Source organism: Colius striatus, chromosome 10, assembly GCF_028858725.1.
Source record: "Colius striatus isolate bColStr4 chromosome 10, bColStr4.1.hap1, whole genome shotgun sequence".
Classification (NCBI taxonomy): domain Eukaryota; kingdom Metazoa; phylum Chordata; class Aves; order Coliiformes; family Coliidae; genus Colius; species Colius striatus.
Window position 1 is genome coordinate 21,249,489 of NC_084768.1, and position 19,564 is coordinate 21,269,052.

The following is a 19,564-nucleotide window of genomic DNA, read 5'->3' on the forward strand; positions in this document are numbered from 1 at the left end:
CCCAGACATACCTGCTTGGCGACTGGAGAAGGCAAAGACCATGATATCATCAAAGCTCCAGGTGTAGTCCTGGTGTGGGGGGTAGAACATCAGCTTGGAAGAGGCTTCTTTCCTCAAGTCAATAAGGAAGGTGGAATGAATCATCGGGACAGCAAAACAGCCTGTCCTCTTCCATTCCCGAATCAGAGGATAGTCCAAGGTCCTTTTGTAATAGCCCTGCAATCACAACGAGGGGGCTGCTTGTTACAAGAGATTTCTGTTTCATAGATGCCCCTTAGCAAAAGCTCTCACCCTCAGCCCTCCCTGGCAGAGATGGATCAAATCTGACTTTTAAGTGTCTTCCATTTGGAAAGGGCTCAGTCACATATTTAGAAACAATCTCCATCCCAAAAGTTAAAGCTTGACCTTATCTCTCCTTTTTTAGCAGCTATTGGAAATCCAAGCCTTTCCAGTGCAAAATCCCCTTGCAAGAGAGCTTCAAACCTCAGGTTATTTTCTCCTGGTTCTCTTGCAGAACACCTCTGACATCCTCCATGTTCAATGGGCATAAAGGACACTAAATACTGTCTCACAGAATACAACTCCATCAGCTGTGTAAGAATCTCTGCTTCCTTCATCCTGGGGCAAGCAGGCTTAAATTCCTGAGCTCTCCCCACAGAATGTGTCTGGGGTAAGCACTTCAGTCAGCTTATTTCTCTGTACTCATGAGCTCTGTAAGCCTTCCAGCACTGTGGGTGCAACATCCATGTTTTGACTCACAGCTGATTTTGCAGGTACAATATGGCTAAAGCTATCAGGTTTGGAAGTGAATAGAGCAAATTCCTCCAGAAAGAAAATCCTAACATCCCAATTAGACATCTGGGCACAAATGATGTTTGAATCCAGAGCAGATTCTGGTCTTTACAGAAATGATGAGTCACTAAAATAAGTTGAAGTTACTTTTACGTTCTATTTTCCATGAGCATCCTGGCAACAGCTGAGCAAACCTCTGCAGAGCCACTTCATCCTGGTTTGGTGTAGAAGCATGGTGTGGTACATTTGTCTATCTGTACATCCTCCCCTCTGCCTTTCTGACTATACTGTGAGGACTGAGTATCTCAGCCACAAGTGGTCTGAGTTTGATGAAGAGGAGTGAGCAGCCATTTCCACTGAAGGAAGGGTTAAGAGATTCAACCTTCAACAGATATCCAAGAATCCCCGCAGGTGAAAGATCTGGAAACTAAATCTTTCCTCCTTCAGTAAATCACTATGGGATTTTGGGGCTTTCCACTGCTCATAAATAGTCAAGAAAGACTCTTAACTCATCAGCACTGCTGCTGTGCTCTCCTAAGCTGAGCTTCCCAAGAACCAAATGTCAGGCTGTCTGAGCTGGGTCTGGTTTGGTTTGCTGTTGCTCAGTGCCAGAGGCCGTGTTTCAGGGCGTGCTCTGGCTGTTGCTGCCTCCCCAAGTCCCCAGAGAGAGCAAGGCTGAGAGCATAAAGCTGTGGGACTGCGAGGAGAAACAAGAAACAGCAACAGAGGGAACTTTCCTATTCATTTGAGCAGCTTTTTTCAACAAATTCTGCAAGATGCATTTGCTGCTAGGTTTTTACCAGCATTAGCCAAGAAAAGGAGAGGGAATGAACGATGGAAACTTCCATGCAGGATGTGTATTGCTTTGCCCATACTACAACTCATAAGACAAAAACCCTGGAAGACATTTAGAGACTGCAATGTCCCCTTCACCCTTATTCCCAGATTCCCTACCCACACAAGATTTGGGACGCCATCACTGGGAGAGGAGGAAGCTTAGATGACTGCACAACACCACTATCCTCACTATATGCCAACACTACCTCTGTACACCTCAGAGCTATGGCAGTGTCTTTTCAGGAAGAGGACGCTACAAAAGCAGAAGGAAACGCCCGCAGAACAAAAACAATGCCCACTGCTTCACAGCCACAAGGCAGGAGGCCTTTGAAAAGGTAACTTGGGTAACTTGCACAGTCACTCAGCCCTTTCATGAAGTCACTTGCCTGGGGAGTAATGCCACACCAGAAGTTGGAGTAGAGAGAGCGAGACTCAAGCATTGGTGCCACCAGTGTCTTGTTTTCTGCTATCATCAAGTTCAGGGTTTCTGGGTTGGTCAATAAGTTATCTGCATCCACAAACTAGAGAAGGAAGGGAGGAAGAGAAGAAGAAATTTGTGATTAGATGAAATTATATGCTTCCCCTGACAGTTTTATGCAAACCAGGCAGCCAAAGGCATGAAGTACTGGCAGAAACCACAGAGCTGGTGGTTTTGATACTGCAGGGCACGTGGCTGTTGTGGGTGAACCCTGGGGGACCATCTCTGGGATGGGATGGCATAAGATGCAGAGCTTCCCTCTGACACCACTGAACATTACTCCAGCACAGTGGCAAGGGAGCTGTGAGGGAAAATAACACTGCTGAAAATCAAGGTTTATTCTTTTAAGACGACCAAGGTGAACTCTTGACCTTAAACTCCAGTTTGCAGGCTTCAGCACTTCTGTCCTTTAAACCAGTACTCTTTACATGTACACTTCAGCACATACACTCCCTGCAAGGCAAAGTGTCGTGTTTGTATTAGAGAAAAATAACCTATACACAATGGAGAACTGTAGGAAGAAAAGCAAATTCCTCTCAGATTAGTGTCACTATGTCACAACTGGCCTCACACTCCCATCTTGTTCAGAGGCTGTGGGAACACCACCAGTAACTGCTGCTGTAATGACCAAAGGCATTCACCTTTCCACAACTGTTCTGTAGAACTGTTTCCTTTACATTTCAGCAATAACAGGTGAGGCTTCAATCTGGGGGATCCATGTAGATACCTACCCACCACCAGCACTGTATTCAATCCTGACCCCTGTTGAGAAAGCTTTGAGCTTACCCAGGGGACTCACCTCCCTGGCTGCAAAGTCAAGAAATGCCACACAGTATCTCACTTCAGAGAGCTTTGTCTTTAGATGGGAGAAGAAATCTTTTGGCAGCCTCAAGTATCAGAGTGACTAATGGGAAAGCATTCGCCTGAGGAGAGTTAATAAATCAAACCTTGTATTTACCAGGATGTAGTCCGACCACTTCTCTCGTGCAGCGCGCAGGGCAGCCTGACGGAGTTTCATCACGTGAGTGAATCGGGAGCTTGGCCAATGTTTTGGCCCAATTTCTTCTGGGTAAGACCTAAGAAAGGAAAAAAAACCAAGTGACTGTAACCCATGTCTGGGCCCTATTACAATAGTCAAAAACAACTCTCCACAACCCAACTGAGTGTTCCCTTGCTGCCTTCTTTCCAAAAGAAAAACATCATGAGAGTCACCTCAGACAACCCAGGAGAGGTTTGGAGGAAGAAGGATTCCAAGTTTCATGCTGGCATGTGTACAAAGGGCACTGGAGAACATGCAGCAACCAAGTGGCCAAAAGCAAAATAACACCAGCAAGTCTAGGAGCTGCTTCTGCAACAACAGGCCCTCACCTGACACCAGAGGTCACCCCATAGAATCACAGAATGGTAGGGGTTGGAAGGGACCTTTAGAGATCATCAAGTCCAACCCCACTGTAGAAGCAGGTTCACCTAGATCAGGTCAAGAAGAAATCTGACCCTCTGGTAAAGAAGTCACCTGTTTTAGGTATTAAGCTTCCTTAAGTCCAGAAGAATCAACACAGCCAAGGATGTCAAGATGAAGGCAATTTGGATCCCTCGGGGTCTGGGCATTATTAGTAGCTGTTAACACATCGCAATAGCAGCTCTTAAATCTACGAACACCCAACATCCAACCTCATGAGCTCAGTCACGTGAGCAAAATCATGCACAAGCCTCTGCTTCCAGGATCAGGTCCAAAAGCAAATGCTTTGTAACAAAGACGGAAGGAAACTTAGGGACACATCCCAGTGTGGAGTAAGAGTTCAGGACTTTGGAACAGTGCCAGTGTAAGTCAGTGACTAAGACTTTCAAAGACTTCTTACAGAACTTTAAAAAGTCAAGTTTGACAGGATTAAGCAAATTCAGTTCCAGTGAAAGGATTAATAAAGTCAATAAAACAAGCATTCCCTGTGGGTTTGTACCACGAATGCCTCAACATTACACTGAGGGCCTTGAAAGTAAAAGTCAGCCTAAAGAAAGGGGAAACTGACAGGAGAAACAGAAGTCAACAAAATAAGGAACAGGTGATCTGAAAATAAAGCAACAAAAACTCAACACATCTGACATTACATTACAAAGCAATGATCCTACAAATCATGCAAAGGTATCACATACTGAATTAAATCTAGTTCTAGAATTAAATCTCTCGTTCTCTTTGGCTCAGAACTCACTGAGCATTTGAGGCCTCAGACAGAACTGTCATAGACACTTCAGGCATGTGCTATGTTTTTTCTGCTTCCCTGCAAATCAAGAATGACAGTTTCTATTCCCTGTAGGCTTTGATATGATTTGTTTACCATGCAAAAAGAGCAGCTGCAGATGCTAAATAACTAAACGGAAAATGCTTTCTTCTCCAAAGTTTTGCACGAGTTGCTTCACTGAAGTCAGAGACCTTTTGATGGGTTCCATAAGACAATTTTAACAGGACAGAACCCACCAAAAATAAAAAAAAATCCCCACGTTACTGCTTGGACATTTAGTCTATGTCCTGCTTTAAAGACAGAACACCTAGAAAATTTGCCATGTACACCCAAGAGCTTCAGTCAGGCCCTCACTGCAGTACTCACTGGGGGTCTTCCATCGGCCTCCACTCCACATCGTGGTAGAGGTTCTGCACATTCTTCAGCCACTCCCTAAGGATTGCTGTGGTGTTATCAACATTGTGGTCAGTGGCTGCCCTGAAAATGAGAGCACAAAGATCCTGGTTAGCAGCACAAGATTTAGGTCCGTTGCTTTTTCCCAGCTGTTAAATGAAACAAACAGAGGCAGAGTCTATTTCTTGCAGGTGCATCCAGCTCCTGGCAGAACTCTGGGCAGCTCTGCAGATGTGCAAGTGCTTGTTAATGCACACAGCAGAGCCTCCCTCCCCCACAGAGACAGAGCACTCCCAACACAGGCATGCTTGTCCACTGCTCCCCTCTCGCTCATCTGCTCCTGCCTCACAGGAATCACAGCAACTTGGTCATCAAGATGATACAGGACTGAACTCTCCATTTCGTTCATCCACTGGGAAAGAAAAAATGGGCTGTTTCAAAATGAACAGCCCAAGGTAAAAGTCCTGTCTCTAGAAGTACCAGGGTTTTGCTCTGTGTGCTGCATCATCCTGCAAGCTCGCCATTCAGCTGCACAGCCCAGCTGAGAGGACATCTACACCACTGCCTCTCCCTACAGCCCAGGGATCACTCATGCCAGGGCCAGGGGCTCTGTTAAGGCACTGGGAGATGTTCCAGCTGACAAGCTGCTGGGGCAGGGAAGGAACACCTATCTTGCCACTCTACAGCCTGGATAATTAATGCCAAGGCCTAGAAAGCTACTTGTCTCCAATTTGCAACCTGCAACTGCCTTGTGTATGGCCAAGAGGAGCACAGAGGTGGCAGGGGAAGGTAGGCATGCTCGACACATCAGCAAGCATCAGACCTCGACTTCTCCTCACCCTGCTACAGCCAGCAAGCAGTGAGGCTGAGACTGAGAGATGCAGCTTGCTTTCTTACTATTTCCTGACACAGCAGTGGCAAGTTTGTGAAAACACATAGGGGAGCTTTGTTCTGTTAAAACACCGCTGTAGCACTCAGTCTCAAACAAGAAGATGGGACAAATCTGCCTGCTTCCTCTATGGTCTCTGTCATCCTCCCTGAAAGCAGCATCTGAAGAATGTTTTTTCCTCAGGGTCCAGTAGCATAGCTGGACAAACTGGGACAGGATGCACAGATCCAGGCTCTAACAGTAACCACGTGGAAATGCTCTCAAAGGAGCCAGAAGCTTGTCTCTGCCTGGGATCCTCGAGCCTTCGGGTCACAGGGCGAGAGAACCACGTCACATCACATTGCAGCTGCTCCCTTCCAGCATTCCTTTCCCTGGGACCAGGACTTTGCACATTCAACACCTGGCTGCTCACGTGGTCACAGTAGATCCCTGAAGTGAAAGGGTTGCTCAATTTTCCTGGCCAGAAGGCAGGAAAGCACAGGCCTGTGGTAGGACACAGCGTGGGCAGTCACAGCTAGGCAAACTCCAACCAAGAATTTACAAAGCTTTTATATTCCTCTGGGAGTATAAACACTCCCAAAAGGTCCCATGGAGAGATAGCAAAGATGGTGTGAAACACATCCCTCAGGGGAGGGCACTGGCAGGCCATGCTAAGCCCCCATCAATGGGTACAAATTGCCTAATTTGTCCTCCAGTTACAGATCCTCCATGTGGCATTCTCCATGCCACTTAAAGCCATAGATACCTGTAGGGAAGGGTATGCAGAAGAGAGAAAGGGGGCACATCCCAAACCCTAGAGCTACTCCAAGCTGCTTCAGGAAAATACCTCCAGCCCAAGTCATGACTTGATGCTCTAGATGAGAATCGGGGCATGAATCCTTTCTAGCTCATGAAACTATAAGATATGATTCCCATGAGGTTTGGCCTGCTTGAAATTAAATCAGAATGGAGATTTCAGATTTGAAGTTTAAAATCAGAAGATCACAGTCACTGAGGACAGGAAGCTTTTTTGTTGAATATTTATTCCTGTCTATTAAACAAAACAATGAAAGTTCAGCAAGTGAATAAAGGCTGTTTTCTTTGCTGCTAACTGCTCTCCTATGACAGAGCAAGGCACACCTTCAGCGTTTGCTTTTGACCAAGACCCTGGGTCAGTGATGTTTAACTGGACTAAAACAGTCATAGTGCTGACTTGGTAGAAGAGACTAAGGCAGACTCACAACGTGTATTTTATAGACTCATAAAACTCACTCAGCTCATCCACTCAAGTGTCTATTTCAGCATACTTGCTTGGGCCCCCCACAGCCACTGCACATTTCACTAGCCTTGTTCTGCTTTCCTCCCACGCTCCAGCTGCAAAGTCCATGAAAAATAGCTCCAAAATTGCTAAAATACCAGAGAACTCTGAAAATGCCTTTATGTTAATGGTCATGACTGGACTTAAGAGTGGCACCAAGAAGCTCCTGCTATGCAGTGGGACCACACTGCAGCAATTAAGTATTATGCAAACCAACAGAAGACAATGGTGACCAACCTAAAAAAACATTGGAGTCCATCTTACACCATACTCTTTGCCAGGTCCAGGCTAGTCTTAAGGATCCTGCAGACCCTTAAAGCAAGTACACAACTCCAACAGTCAGGTTCGTCCACCCACTTCCCTCAGGAAGCGTCATCCCAGTCCTTCTAACCTCATATAAGACCAGTGATGACATATAGAGGGGTCTGCAATGGTCTGGGGAGGAAAAGGGGAAGCTTCAGCTATGTGCTGAACATCAAAGGAGTCTTAGTGTTATGCTGGCTGCTCCCTCATGTCATGAGCCAGGAGATTTGTCTCCGTTCACCTTTGTGCACAGTGGAGCTGTTTGCAGGGACATGCAATGGAACCCACAGTTCACAAATAAAACATAATTACCTTGACCAAAAAAACAAGTAAAAACACAGGGACGTTCAACCTCAGAGAAAATTGTTAACATGATAGAAGGCTGTTTCCTCAACTGCTCATTTAGCTTCATTAAGCCCAAAACTTGGACTAGCAGAAGAAACAAAGTTGAAAATCAGTGGTTGACAGAATTATTGCAGCTCTGCCCTTCAAAGCCAGCCCCTACTCCAAAGTCAGCCCCCATTTCCTTCCCCAAGCAAGATAAGGAGACTGAAGAGTGCTCCTTCTGTCATGTCTTTGTTTCCAGTTCCTGCAAGACCACAGAAGTTTTCCTGCATGGACACACCACCATCCCAAGAGAATGGCACAGCACACCAAAGACTGCAACTACTTGATCTTACCCTCCACCATGGGCTAAAGGGCTTCCCAATGATCAGTAAGACTCCTCACATATGGGGTTCTCCATCCTGCTCCTGGTAGAGCAGCATGCCCTTGACAAAACTCACCCTGGAAGACCCCAACAGCTAACGTCCTGCAAACAGAGATGAGACACATGAATAAGAGCCTGGAGGAATATCTGTATCTACCCACAAGGAAACTGCTAGAAGAAAAAACAGCTGCCCAGGCTGTAATGGCATTATGCAGAAGGCAAAGTCACATCCCAATGGACCTTTGTGAGGACACTGATGAGACAAAGCTCTGGCAGAAAGGAAGGACTGCTGTCTCCAATCCACCCAGCAGCATTTCTAAGCCCAAAAGTTCTCAAAGGCAATAAAGTTTGTCACACCCTGAATGAAACATGCCCTATGACTTGCAATTTGGCAAATCTTTTTTTTTCCAGCTTTGAGTCTCCAAAAACAACCCAATCAAAAAAAACCCCACCAACCAAAAAAACACCACAACCAAACTAAGTTGTTTCCAAAAGAAATTATCAACATTTCATTCAAAACAACTCAAATTTAATATCAAACAAAATCAGTACTTAGTTCTATTGAAATATCAAAGCAGTCCACCTATCCCACTAGCAAAAACCAGCATCTATGGTGTCTGCAATACCACTGCACAGAAAAACAGGCACAGACTTTTTCTGGGTTTTTCTTTTAATGACAACCCCTGCACAAGAAAAACAGGCAAATAAAAATGTCAGCAAGAGCTTCTCAAGCCCAAGAGGTATTATCAGGATATTCCTCATTATAAGAAATTATTCTGTAACAGTTTGTAGGACTTCACAAAACTGAGTATACAGTTAAAACTTCAGTGCTCTAACTCAGATGGTCAGACCAGCTGGACTCTGTTCATTCTTCAATCCATGTTCAAGATGCTACCACAGATCTTACCACCACCACACCAGTGGTCTGTTGCCCTTGGTGCACATCTGCCCAGTTCTGGAAAGCTGACTGTCCCTTCCCTTGATGACAGTCACAAAGGGTTGAGACACACAGAAAAGAGCAGCCAGGGCTTGTGCTGCATCTGGTACCATGGGACAATGAGCCATGAGATAAGACTGTTCCTGTGATAAGCTGAGGGTAAGGTGGCAACACATGAAAGACTGTGCTGGCTGTGTCCTGTGCTGGCTCCTCTTGAAAGAAGCCTACAGTAGGTGATGTAAAGCAGTACTTCTAATACCTGTAGAAAAGCTATTTCAGTCTGCCCAAGCTCCTTCTAACGTGCTAATGGAGGGGGACAGCAGAGGAAAACACGTCTTCTTTGCATGTCCTGCAAGCAAATTTGATGGTGAGAGCACATCATATGCTATCAGTTCTCCTCACTTGCCTGTCCTGCAAGGTCACATCCTCTGATCCTTGCTGGTCCATGGTATGCACTTGGCAAGGTGAGGAGAAAGGATCAACGTAACCCAGCTCCACATAGCTCGCCAAGAACAGTCTTTGCATGTGGAAATGCAAATGGCCCTTAGACTAAGGCAGTGCCCCTATTTTTTTCAATACATTTTTGAAAGTAGGCTGCTGAGTACAGTACTATTATTTCAGTTTATCAGTGTTATTCTTGGCCTGTTGTCAGGTTCAAATCATGCTTTTTTTAGTGGATCTGTTTGGAACATTTGTGCAGTCAAGACGAAGCAGGAGCTACAAGGTGTGCTAAGTGCAAGGCCACAGGAGGTGGAGAGGAGAGCTGTCTGGCCAGGAGTGCAATTCCTACCCATCATTCTCCAACATCTCATTGTCTTCATGATCTCATCACTTTTGTGGACTCTCTGCTGGACTTGCTCACATTTGCTAACATTTTTCTTCACCAAGGAGGCTCAAAGCCGGTCGTAATAGTCCAGATGTGATCAAACAGTGCCTTGCAAAAGGAGAACGACCCCTCCCATTGATCTCCTGGCTTGTGTCTGTTCATGCTGCCCAGGATGCAGTTGACCTTTGCTACCAGGGCCCACCACTGGCTCACATTCAGGTTGCCATCCACCACTTGGGGCCTTCTCAGCAGAGCTGCTCCCCAGCCTGCGTCACTGCAAAGGTGCAGGACCTGAAGAAGCTCAAGAGATTCCCCGCAGGCAATTCTCAACTCAAACACAACACATTGCCTGCAATTAGTAACTGAGGGAGAAGACTTCAACAGAGGGTTGCTCTCAAAAGGGACAGGTTGCATCAATGACATTATGCACCAAAAGTGAGGCAACTTTATGGTCAAGAGCTGAGTGACAAAGGCTATCATTGATTAAAGCAAAAAGGTGTCCTGCAAGATTCACAACTTCCAGCCTGTGTAACACGCCCAGGAAAGACTGGTGGAGTCACCAGGGAAAGAACTTTAATTCCTGCTGCTCCTTTCAGAAAAGAAAGTTTAATAAACTAAAAAGGAACAGACCTCCATGTGGACATTCCTACTCCAGTAACATGGCAGCCTTTCCTACTCTGATTTAAACTCATTTCCAATAAACAGAAGTTATATTTTTGAAAGGCTTGAGAGAGAACCTTCACGTAGGGGCTTATGTCGGCGGAACTATAACCGCTGTGATATTTACTTTGGCTTTAACCAGCAGTCCTATGATGGACACAAGCCCTCATTGTCCATGCTCACCAAAGTATCCCCTCCCCCAAAAAAACCCAGGTACCATGAATAGTGGAAAGGTAAGCACAACATTAAGCACCTACTGTTTTAATGAAGTCACATGTAAGTAGCAGCATAGGAGGAAAACTGTTCCTTTTACCAACTGCTTCTATTTTTAGCCTGATAATGTCTCCTCAAACTACATTTGCAAGAGGGAGTTAATTTAGGCTTTGATAGTTATCCTCCTCTTTTCCTATCCAAACATGAAAAAAACTTAAAAGGATAAAAATCACCCTTTTTCACTTCTTCACATCCCAGCCTGCTCTCCCAAGTTATTTACAGTTTATTTACCTCAGCCACTGGGTCAGAGGTGAAAATTTTCACCTTCACCATGTATATAGGAAAAGTACTACAGGACAAAACCAACACTGTGTGCCTCTGGCTTGTCAGAGCACAGGTCACACTGCAGCACAAGTTGAACGAAACTCTGTGGCCAGGGCGTTGCAGTAATTTTCCTATTGAATTTAACATTTACCAACTCTTTCCTTTGGCAAACAGGCAGGGAGGAAGGGCTTCGGACAGGGGCAAGTACTTCACATCCAAGAAGTGCAAACTGCAAAGCACAGTCCAAACTGGAGGCCGCTAGCTTTTGAAAATGAAAGCTCTAAGGAGGATCCTTTCCCTTTCTATCAGTGTTTTGAAGACTGTAGGAATTGAGGAGGTTGCTAGGTTCTCCCTTTACTGCTATAGGACCCAAACTGAGACACCTGGGTTCAAATGGACCCTTCCTATCACCCTGCCAAGTACATACCACACATGACAACAGTCAGGATGCTGCTGATGGTTGGGCTTGCACTGAGAATGACTACACAAAGAGGACATCCATGACTTTCCAGGGTTCCTGCTGCCTATCCATGCTGCATAAAGCATTCAGAGAGATGTTACATCTTAAACTGTGATGGAGGAAGCACATTTCTATATGCAGTATTCCACAACTGTGCTAGCGGAGCTGCCCAAATACTCAGGTTGGATATGAACTCCTCCATGCCTTCACATGTTTGAAGCAGTGAGACTGGTCAGGAAGGAGTTCAGCTGCTGAGTCCTATCTTTCCTGCTTTATTCAAGATGATACTGACTCATAGGGAATACAGCAGTTCAGGTCCAGCTCTCCTACTTGAACAAAAAGTTTGGCAAGCCCACTTAACGTGCCTCCTTCCAGCTTATTAAGAGATGCTGAATTCTACAGTTATTCCTAAAGAAGTTATCTCCTACAAGCACAAACTCTCATCAGGAATGTGGCTAGTCTGGGCTCTCTCTTATGCCTTGGGGACATAAAAGTGCTGTCACCAAATGTCAGCAGAGCTGCATCTCCCACTCTTCCTATAAGGGCTATAGCCAAAGCTGGGCCCATCAGTTTCCCCATGCTCTGGGAAACACCAGGGACATCAAACCCCCAAGCACTGGAAAAGCCATGCTACTTCACCCAGTACTAGCCACTCCTAGCAAGCTGCTACAACAGCCCAATGATTTTTACCACAGCTCTAATGACACGTAATGAATGACACACAGTATGTGAATTTTAACAACTTAAGTTGAACTAAAGAGAAAGCAAAAACAGCAACATACTTCTAGCTTCATAAAGCTCACTAGAAGCCTCTGACTTGTTTGGATCCTGTGGCAAAACCCTTCAGCTTTCAAGCACTTTGGGCAGCTCAAAGAGCTCCCTGGTCTGAGTGGAGAGCTGAGCTCAGTGTCATACAGACTACCTCTGCCTGATGACTGTGCTTATTCTGGGTGTGAATTCAGCCCTGCCAAAAATAACAACAAATAAAATCCAGCAATGAAGTCCTAATATGAGTCAAATACAAATTTGGATTTATATTTCCCAAAACAAGTGGTAAATAAAGTAACAGGCGAGTCATTTCTCCCTGCCTTTTTGTTTGAATGATGCCAGACTTAGAAAACCAATTCAAAACATAAAAACCACCAAACTGGCAGTTCCCACTGTGAAGCAAGTGATGAATTACCTTGACTAGGAAACAGTGCAGCTGGGAGAGACTGCAAGAGAAGGTACGGAAGGGAGGGAAGAAAAATTCAAAACAAGACAGAGGCAAAATACTTCTGAAGCCCAGAGCGAGCAAGTCTGCCAAGGCAGTAGAGAACTACCAGAAGGCAGTTGCACCATTACAACAGCCTGAGACAAAGCTTTCCTAGCCATGGGCCTATCACTTTTTCCCTGAGAACCACAGCACACTACCTGCCTCAAAGCAGTTGGCTTTTACCACCTCTAGCATGGCTCGATGCGTGAGAGCTGATCAGCAGTATACTCCAATCTCCCAAACTCTAGTGTTATATTTCAGCTGTGAAAACATCCCACTTAACCACAGAGGAGCAAGGGGAGTTGTTACTATTGACAACTTTTGCATTCTCCTGCTCAGAATCTTCCCCAAAATGCAGCAAACCAAGCAGGGCTCACAGTATCTTTCCAAGCACTCCCCCACCATACAGGCAGGTTCACCCAACACCAAGAAGACTCAAACACTTTTTTTTAATCATTAGAAACACCCTGTTGCTTTGTAGCTATTTGTTCTGCTCCCTGGACTACCAGTCCTATCTTTGCATCTATTAATAAGACTTGACTCCTCCAATCTCAATCGGATCACAATGTGCTCGTAGGACAACTCACCATGAGAGGCCATGGAGATAGCTCACAACAACACAGTTTGGAGGCTGTGAACAGATTTAAACCTTCCTGGCCACCACTCATTTTAGCACAGTTATGCTCACACACTTCATTAATCAGGTCTGAACATTCAGGCCTGAGTTCAAAGAACTGTTTAAGCATTTAAATAAGTTACTAAAGTCTTAATGTATGTGTAAGACTTTTTAGCTTCATAGGGACTTGGCATTTGGCCTAGTGTTTTCCTTAATTAAGGACAGACTTCTAGAAGTATCTTCTTTTGTTTTTTAATTATTTTAACTTGGTCTATAAGATGTCAAGAGCTCCCAGAGGAGAGGCGTTCTGGGCCCAGATCAGTGGCAGGGATTGTGTGGGAGTGTGGAGTCAGTAACACAGGCTGGGCAGCTGTACAAGAACAGGACCTCACAGTACAAGAATGCAACAAATATGTCTCTTCTCCTCTAACTCTTTCCCCGTGCCCTTCAGCAGCTTGTGGATAATGGATTTTGCTGGCAACAGCAGCAGCAATTTTAAAACCTTCAATGATCGTCCAAGTGAATGACTCACAGATGTATATAAATGTGTACGTACACATTTCATACACAGAAGGATCTTTGCTCTTTTCACACTACCTCAAGAAATATCTTTCTTGTCTTTCACTCCCTGAGATCTTCAGGTTGCCCCTGATGGTATGGTGTCATGATAGGTAAGTGCTTAAGCCCAGTGAGCATGATGGACACATCTCCCCAGAAAAGCCATCTGGCTGGGGCTGCCTGGGACTGTTTTGTGGCAAAAGTCTAAAATCTGTGTTGAATGGCTTCTCTGGCAGAGGTGAAGGGGAATTCTCTTGTGGTGAAAACGAGGTTCCTGTCACTGCAATCTCAAGTCCTCTTTTTGTCTTGCTTTAGTTCTCCCAGTGGTCACCCCACTGTAGACAAAGCTTTAAAAGAAACAAAAATACCTATCTACATCTGGCCTCATGAATATTTCCAAGCAGACTTGGCTAGAAGGGAACAGCTCCCATAAGGAAAGCACAGGACCTCATATGCATGGGATCAGGGCTGTGACTAGCCTCTGAAATCAATTTGCTCAAAAGAGGAATTAATTCCAACAGTTCTGTTATTTCTGAAGGGGTAGCTTGTTCTCACCAATGCTAGTTGAGACACCAGCTAATGCAGCTGTTCAAGATTATGGAAACTGTGTAAGCCACTGGGAAGGAACACTTGTATTTAGAAATAGTCTTGTCTCTGGTAACAAAAAGAAAATTGATGGGTTTTGAAGGGCACAATCTACTCAAATTTAGATGCTCAGTACTACTGATTTTCAATGGGCACATTGAATATGGGTCCATACCACATTACCCAGGGTCCCCCAAAGTAGAAACATCTGAAAAGCTCTCAGTCTCTGTACCGAGTACAAGGTTGCCACACTCTGCCTTGTCTCCAGTATGACAACTCAGATCACGCACCACTAGACACCCAGCATAGGAGGCAAAGGTGGATCCAAGTCATTCCACTCAGTAAATTACTTTTTAACATTTAGTTTGAGGTTTTTTTCTTTTCCCCCAAAGTTATAACCATGTCACACAAGTACCAGTAAGCACACACACAGAGTGCCTGCCTCGCAGCCACCACACCACACGACGAGAGCTTTCATCTGGAGGGGTCTCTCACACGTGTCACTTTCATACATACAATATTAAGAGTTTCAGAACATAAAAGCAGGTTTTACAACATGCCAGGAAACAAAACCTAATAGCTCTCCATCTCTTCCTTTACCTTTTCTGCCTTTCCCTAAACGTCACCTCCTTTCCAAGCTTACCTTGAGGCCAAAAGCTTGCTGTTATTACTGCAAATAGTATCTTTCTTTGGCTGACTCAAAGATAAAGCCATTGTCCATACAGCAGTACTGCTATGGATTGACACACTTCTTTCCCTCTGAAGCAGACAAAGAATAATGAAATACCTATTTCAGGACCACACCAACCTGGAGAGAACAGGATTAGCTTAATATAAGTATGTTATGTGGTTGAGACAGATATACTCCATTCTTTCAAAGTGTTTAAGGATGTACCTTTCCAGTCAAGACATTTTTAGAAACTCTTCATTTAAAACATGAAATATGACTTCCTTTCCATTATGAATGGATCTTAAATCACATCCTACAAAACTGAATCAAAGTCATTTGAACAGACATAAAGCCACTTTATTGCAATACAAATACTGTACAATTAAATATGATTTTTTGGGGGGAGGGGTCATTTATCCAGTGCAGGCTGACAGAAACAATATAAGAAAACAGGAAATGGAAACGAATATTTTAAAGCATGTCACTAATTAGGAGGAGTTGAGGCAGCACTAAGAAACACACCAAACTAATCCTGGAACAAAGAAAAATTCTTTTTTTTTACCAGTCAAGAATCTGCTCTGTGATCTGAAAACAGACATATTTTGTGTGACATGAGTTTTACACTTTCATGGAAAAACTTTGCTATTAATGAAACAATAAAGACATTCTTCCCAAAGGATATCTTGAGGCACTCGGAAATACAAAATAGGAACACAATGATTTGCATCTCAAACCAGATCAAAACAGAGGAGCAACACAATGAGCTCTAGTAACTATTCTCTGACAGGAAACACAAATTTAGCATTTGGAGATGAGATCTGCTTCAAAGTGGGGAAGAACTGCAAGAGAAATTAAGAACAAGCCATAAACCGTTCTTACTACAAGCAAAGTGGCAATGGACACTTGGCTATTCAGAAAGATTTTGCCTTTGGAAAGAGAAAAATACTTAAGGAGATAAGCTAAGTAAGTATATAAGCTCCAAGTTAAGTAGTCACTGAAAATCAATGGTGTTTCTTATTTGTACATCAGACTCTCTAAAATGTCCAACCTCTTCACACAGCCTGATGGAAATGTCACTGAAATACACAGATTTCTTTCACCCTTTCAGTGACCTTCAGCTTACTGCTCCTTGGCCTTCTTATGTTTAAGGAAACAATACTATTGAGTGTCTTAGAATTTTAATTTACCCTTCCAAAAGCATCAGCTTCCCCTTTAAGCAGCTACACAGGTGGAGCATACGTAATAAAGACACACCAGGAAGTCCCAGGGCTGCATTCATTTTCAAATCAGACCTTCTCCTATTGAAAGCACAGGTACAAATCCAATACAATCCTCCCACTAGCATACAAAGCAGGACTGGCACTGTTGAACTGATGAGCTGTGCTGTGCTAAGCACTCTCAGCATCCTGCAGACTTTCTGCCAGTGACATGCAGGCTTCAAACTCATAGCTAGTTGAGGGGCAATGAACACACCTCAGCAAGAATGAGTGAAACAGTCATCAGGCAAACAGGATGATGAGAGTCCCCAGTGCCTCTGAACTGCAAGGACATATCTCCTATCGCTTGGTCACCCTCTAGCCTGGTTTCAACAAATCAGGTCTGCTCTACAGCACTAACTACTTTTTTTGTTAGCAGTCTTTCAACAAATCTCTGTGTATTTACCATATGCATCTATTTGAAGTCAGCTCCACTTTTAGGACTGATTTGCATCCAGACCCTGTGTCTCTCCAGTCAACCAAGAATTCCTTTGCTGTTGCTGCAGACTGTCAATAGGAGAGCACCATCAAGGCCTCCAGACTTAAGTCTCCAACAAGTTGCTACATGCCTAAATACTCAGGTGCACAGAGACATCACAAAGAAAACCTCAACACTGAAATATTTTGTATATGCATAGGAGTTTCTGAAAAAAAAAAAAAACCAAAAGGGGGGACAAATGCTAGGAGACATCTTTCTAGTTCAGCAGGACTGGAAGACTTTGAGGTTTCAGGTACAGAGTAACAGCTTACAAAATTCCATCTCTGTAGGCTTTGGGACGATAATCATATTATAGTGCTCTGTATGAAACCTGCACAGCTTAATGGAAAAGCTCATCCTTTCCTGTAAGCTCTACTGCACTCCTCCTGGGAAGAGTCCCTCAACACTGGCACAGAGTCAGAAAAAGCTGAGGCATAGGTGTGCCACATATGTACATGTCCATTCCACCAGAAGCAATAATCTGTCTTTGCCCACAAATGCTTGGAAAAAGAAAGTTAAAAGCAAGAAGAAAGCATGGACTCAGCCACCATCCCAAATTTGGGACAGCCCAAGTGCAGCAGCCTCACTAAAGTGTCTCCCAGTAGCAACACCAGGAATGGTGAGAAGTAACCCATCAATTTCCAGAGGGCTGGGATTTTTTTCCTTGGCACTCCTGAGGCACACAGGCCAACATGAAAACACCAAGACAAAGTGGAGGACACTCATTGCTCAGCTGAAGAGCTCTTGGCCCTCTGTATAACCTGCCCTCCAACAGACAAGGGCCAGCCCTCAGCTCCTCTGTTTGCTGGCAATGTACACACTGGTATCCACTTACACCTCCCCTGTTCCAGCTCTGCGTGGCTCACTCCACGTGTAGCTGCTGAGAGAAATTAGCTTGGCTAAGCCTGCACTACAAATAAATCCCTGGCCAATTTGCACTCAGAAATATGACTCTGCACTTCTCTTTCATGAAAGGACTCACTGTCTGGGCATGGAGAGGGCTGTGGTAGGAGCATGTACCAGATGAACAGATCATTAGAGACACATGGAGAAATTCCAGTACAGAGTATTGTTGTCAAATGCACAGCTCTCTCTTTGCCATGTTCTCACACAAACAGTTTTGCCACATTTAAAGGTTTAGACCTTGAGATCGAGCTTCAGGTTTGCCTTGCACAGACAAAAGCATCAATTTAAGGTTTTTTTCTCATTGCTCATGCATGTGAATCTCCTTTCACCCTCCTGATCTACAATATTATCACCAGGAGTGAATGACAGAATCATAGAGTCATAGAATCATTTCAGCTGGAAGAGACCTTTAAAATCATCGAGTCCAGCCTTTGTCCCAGCCCTATCAACCACTAGACCATTTCCCTAAGTGCAACACCCACCTGTCTCAAACATCTCCAGGGACAGTGACTCTAGCACCTCCCTGGGCAGCCCGTTCCAATGCCTGACAGCCCTTGCAGGAAAGGAATTCCTCCTCAGATCCAGCTTCAACCTCCCCAGGTGCAACTTGAGGCCATTTCCTCTTGTTCTATTGCTTGTTATCAGGGAGAACAAACTTGACCTTCACCTCCCTACAGCTTCCTTTCAGGTAGCTGTAGACAGCGATAAGGTCTCCTATGAGCCTTCTTTTCCCCAGGCTAAACAGCCCAGACCCCTCAGCCGTTCCTCATATGAGATGTGCTCCAAATCCTTTACCAGCTTGGTAGCCTGCCTCTGGATCCTCTCCTGCACATCAATGTTCCTCTTGTAGAGAGGGGCCCAAAACTGGACACAATATTGGAGGTTGCAGCCTCACCAAATCCAAGTGCAGGGGATGACCTCTCCGCTCCTGCTGACAACACTGTTCTTGATCCAGGCCAGGATGCCATTGGCCTTCTTGGCCACATGGGCACACTTGCTGGATCATGTTCAGCTGCTGTCAACCAACACTGCCAGGTCCCTCTCTGCCTGGCAGCTTCCCAGCCACTCCCCCCCAAGCCTGTAGCACTGCTGGGAGTTGTTGTGGCCCAAATGTGGCACCCGGCACATGGCCTTATTGAAACACATGGCATTGGCTTTGGCCCAGCCATCAGCCTATCTACATCCCTCTGTAAAGCTTCCTTACCCTCAAGCAGATCAACACTTCCACCCAACTTGGTATCTGCAAACTTAAAGGGTGCACCCTATCCCCTCATCCAGATCATTGATAAAGATGTTAAACAGGAGTGGCCCCAGCACTGAGCCCTGTGGGACACCACTCATGACCAGCCACCAACTGGATTTAACTCCATTGACAACAAGTCATTGGACCTGACCATGTAAGCAGTTTTTCACCCAGGAAAGTATCTGCCCATCCAAGACAAGAATAGTCAATTTCTCTAAGAGAACGCTGCAGGAAACAGTGTCAAAATGCCTTACTAAAGTCAGGGTAGACAACATCCACAAACTTTCCTTCATCCAACAAGCGGGTCACCCTGTCATAGAAGGAGACCAGGTTTGTTAAACAGGACCTGCCCTTCATAAACCCATGCTGACTGGGCCTGATCACCTGGCTGTGCTGCATAAGAGAACTTAAGATGATTTGCTCCATCAGCTTCCCAGGCACTGAAGTCAAACTGACAGGCCTCCAATTTCCCAGGTCATCCTTCCATCCCTTCTTATATATGGGTGTTAAAAGATATGGAACTCCTCACAAATTTGTGTATCACCCTTGTGCAGGGACCATCCTAATCTTCTCTGTATTGTTCCAATTTTAGTGTATGTGCTGTCAAAGTACAGACTACAAAGACAAATCTAAACTCAGGAT

The 19,564-nt window shown here is 44.8% G+C and overlaps 1 protein-coding gene and 1 non-coding gene across 2 annotated transcripts in view; both read right to left on the minus strand.

Moving 5' to 3' along the window:
- The window catches only part of COLGALT2 (collagen beta(1-O)galactosyltransferase 2), a 48,102-nt gene that overhangs the window by 13,202 nt on the left and 15,336 nt on the right, over positions 1 to 19,564 (minus strand). The window contains exons 2-5 of the mRNA XM_062003567.1: positions 4,711 to 4,821; positions 3,066 to 3,183; positions 2,016 to 2,150; positions 12 to 216 (exon numbers count right to left, since the gene is read on the minus strand). Coding sequence (XP_061859551.1) covers positions 12 to 216; positions 2,016 to 2,150; positions 3,066 to 3,183; positions 4,711 to 4,724 — 472 coding nt within the window. The 5' untranslated portion in view covers positions 4,725 to 4,821. The remainder of the gene's footprint in view (positions 1 to 11; positions 217 to 2,015; positions 2,151 to 3,065; positions 3,184 to 4,710; positions 4,822 to 19,564) is intronic.
- Positions 19,432 to 19,534, minus strand: LOC133626312 (U6 spliceosomal RNA). The gene has a single exon (XR_009819400.1). It is a non-coding gene; the product is annotated as a U6 spliceosomal RNA (small nuclear RNA).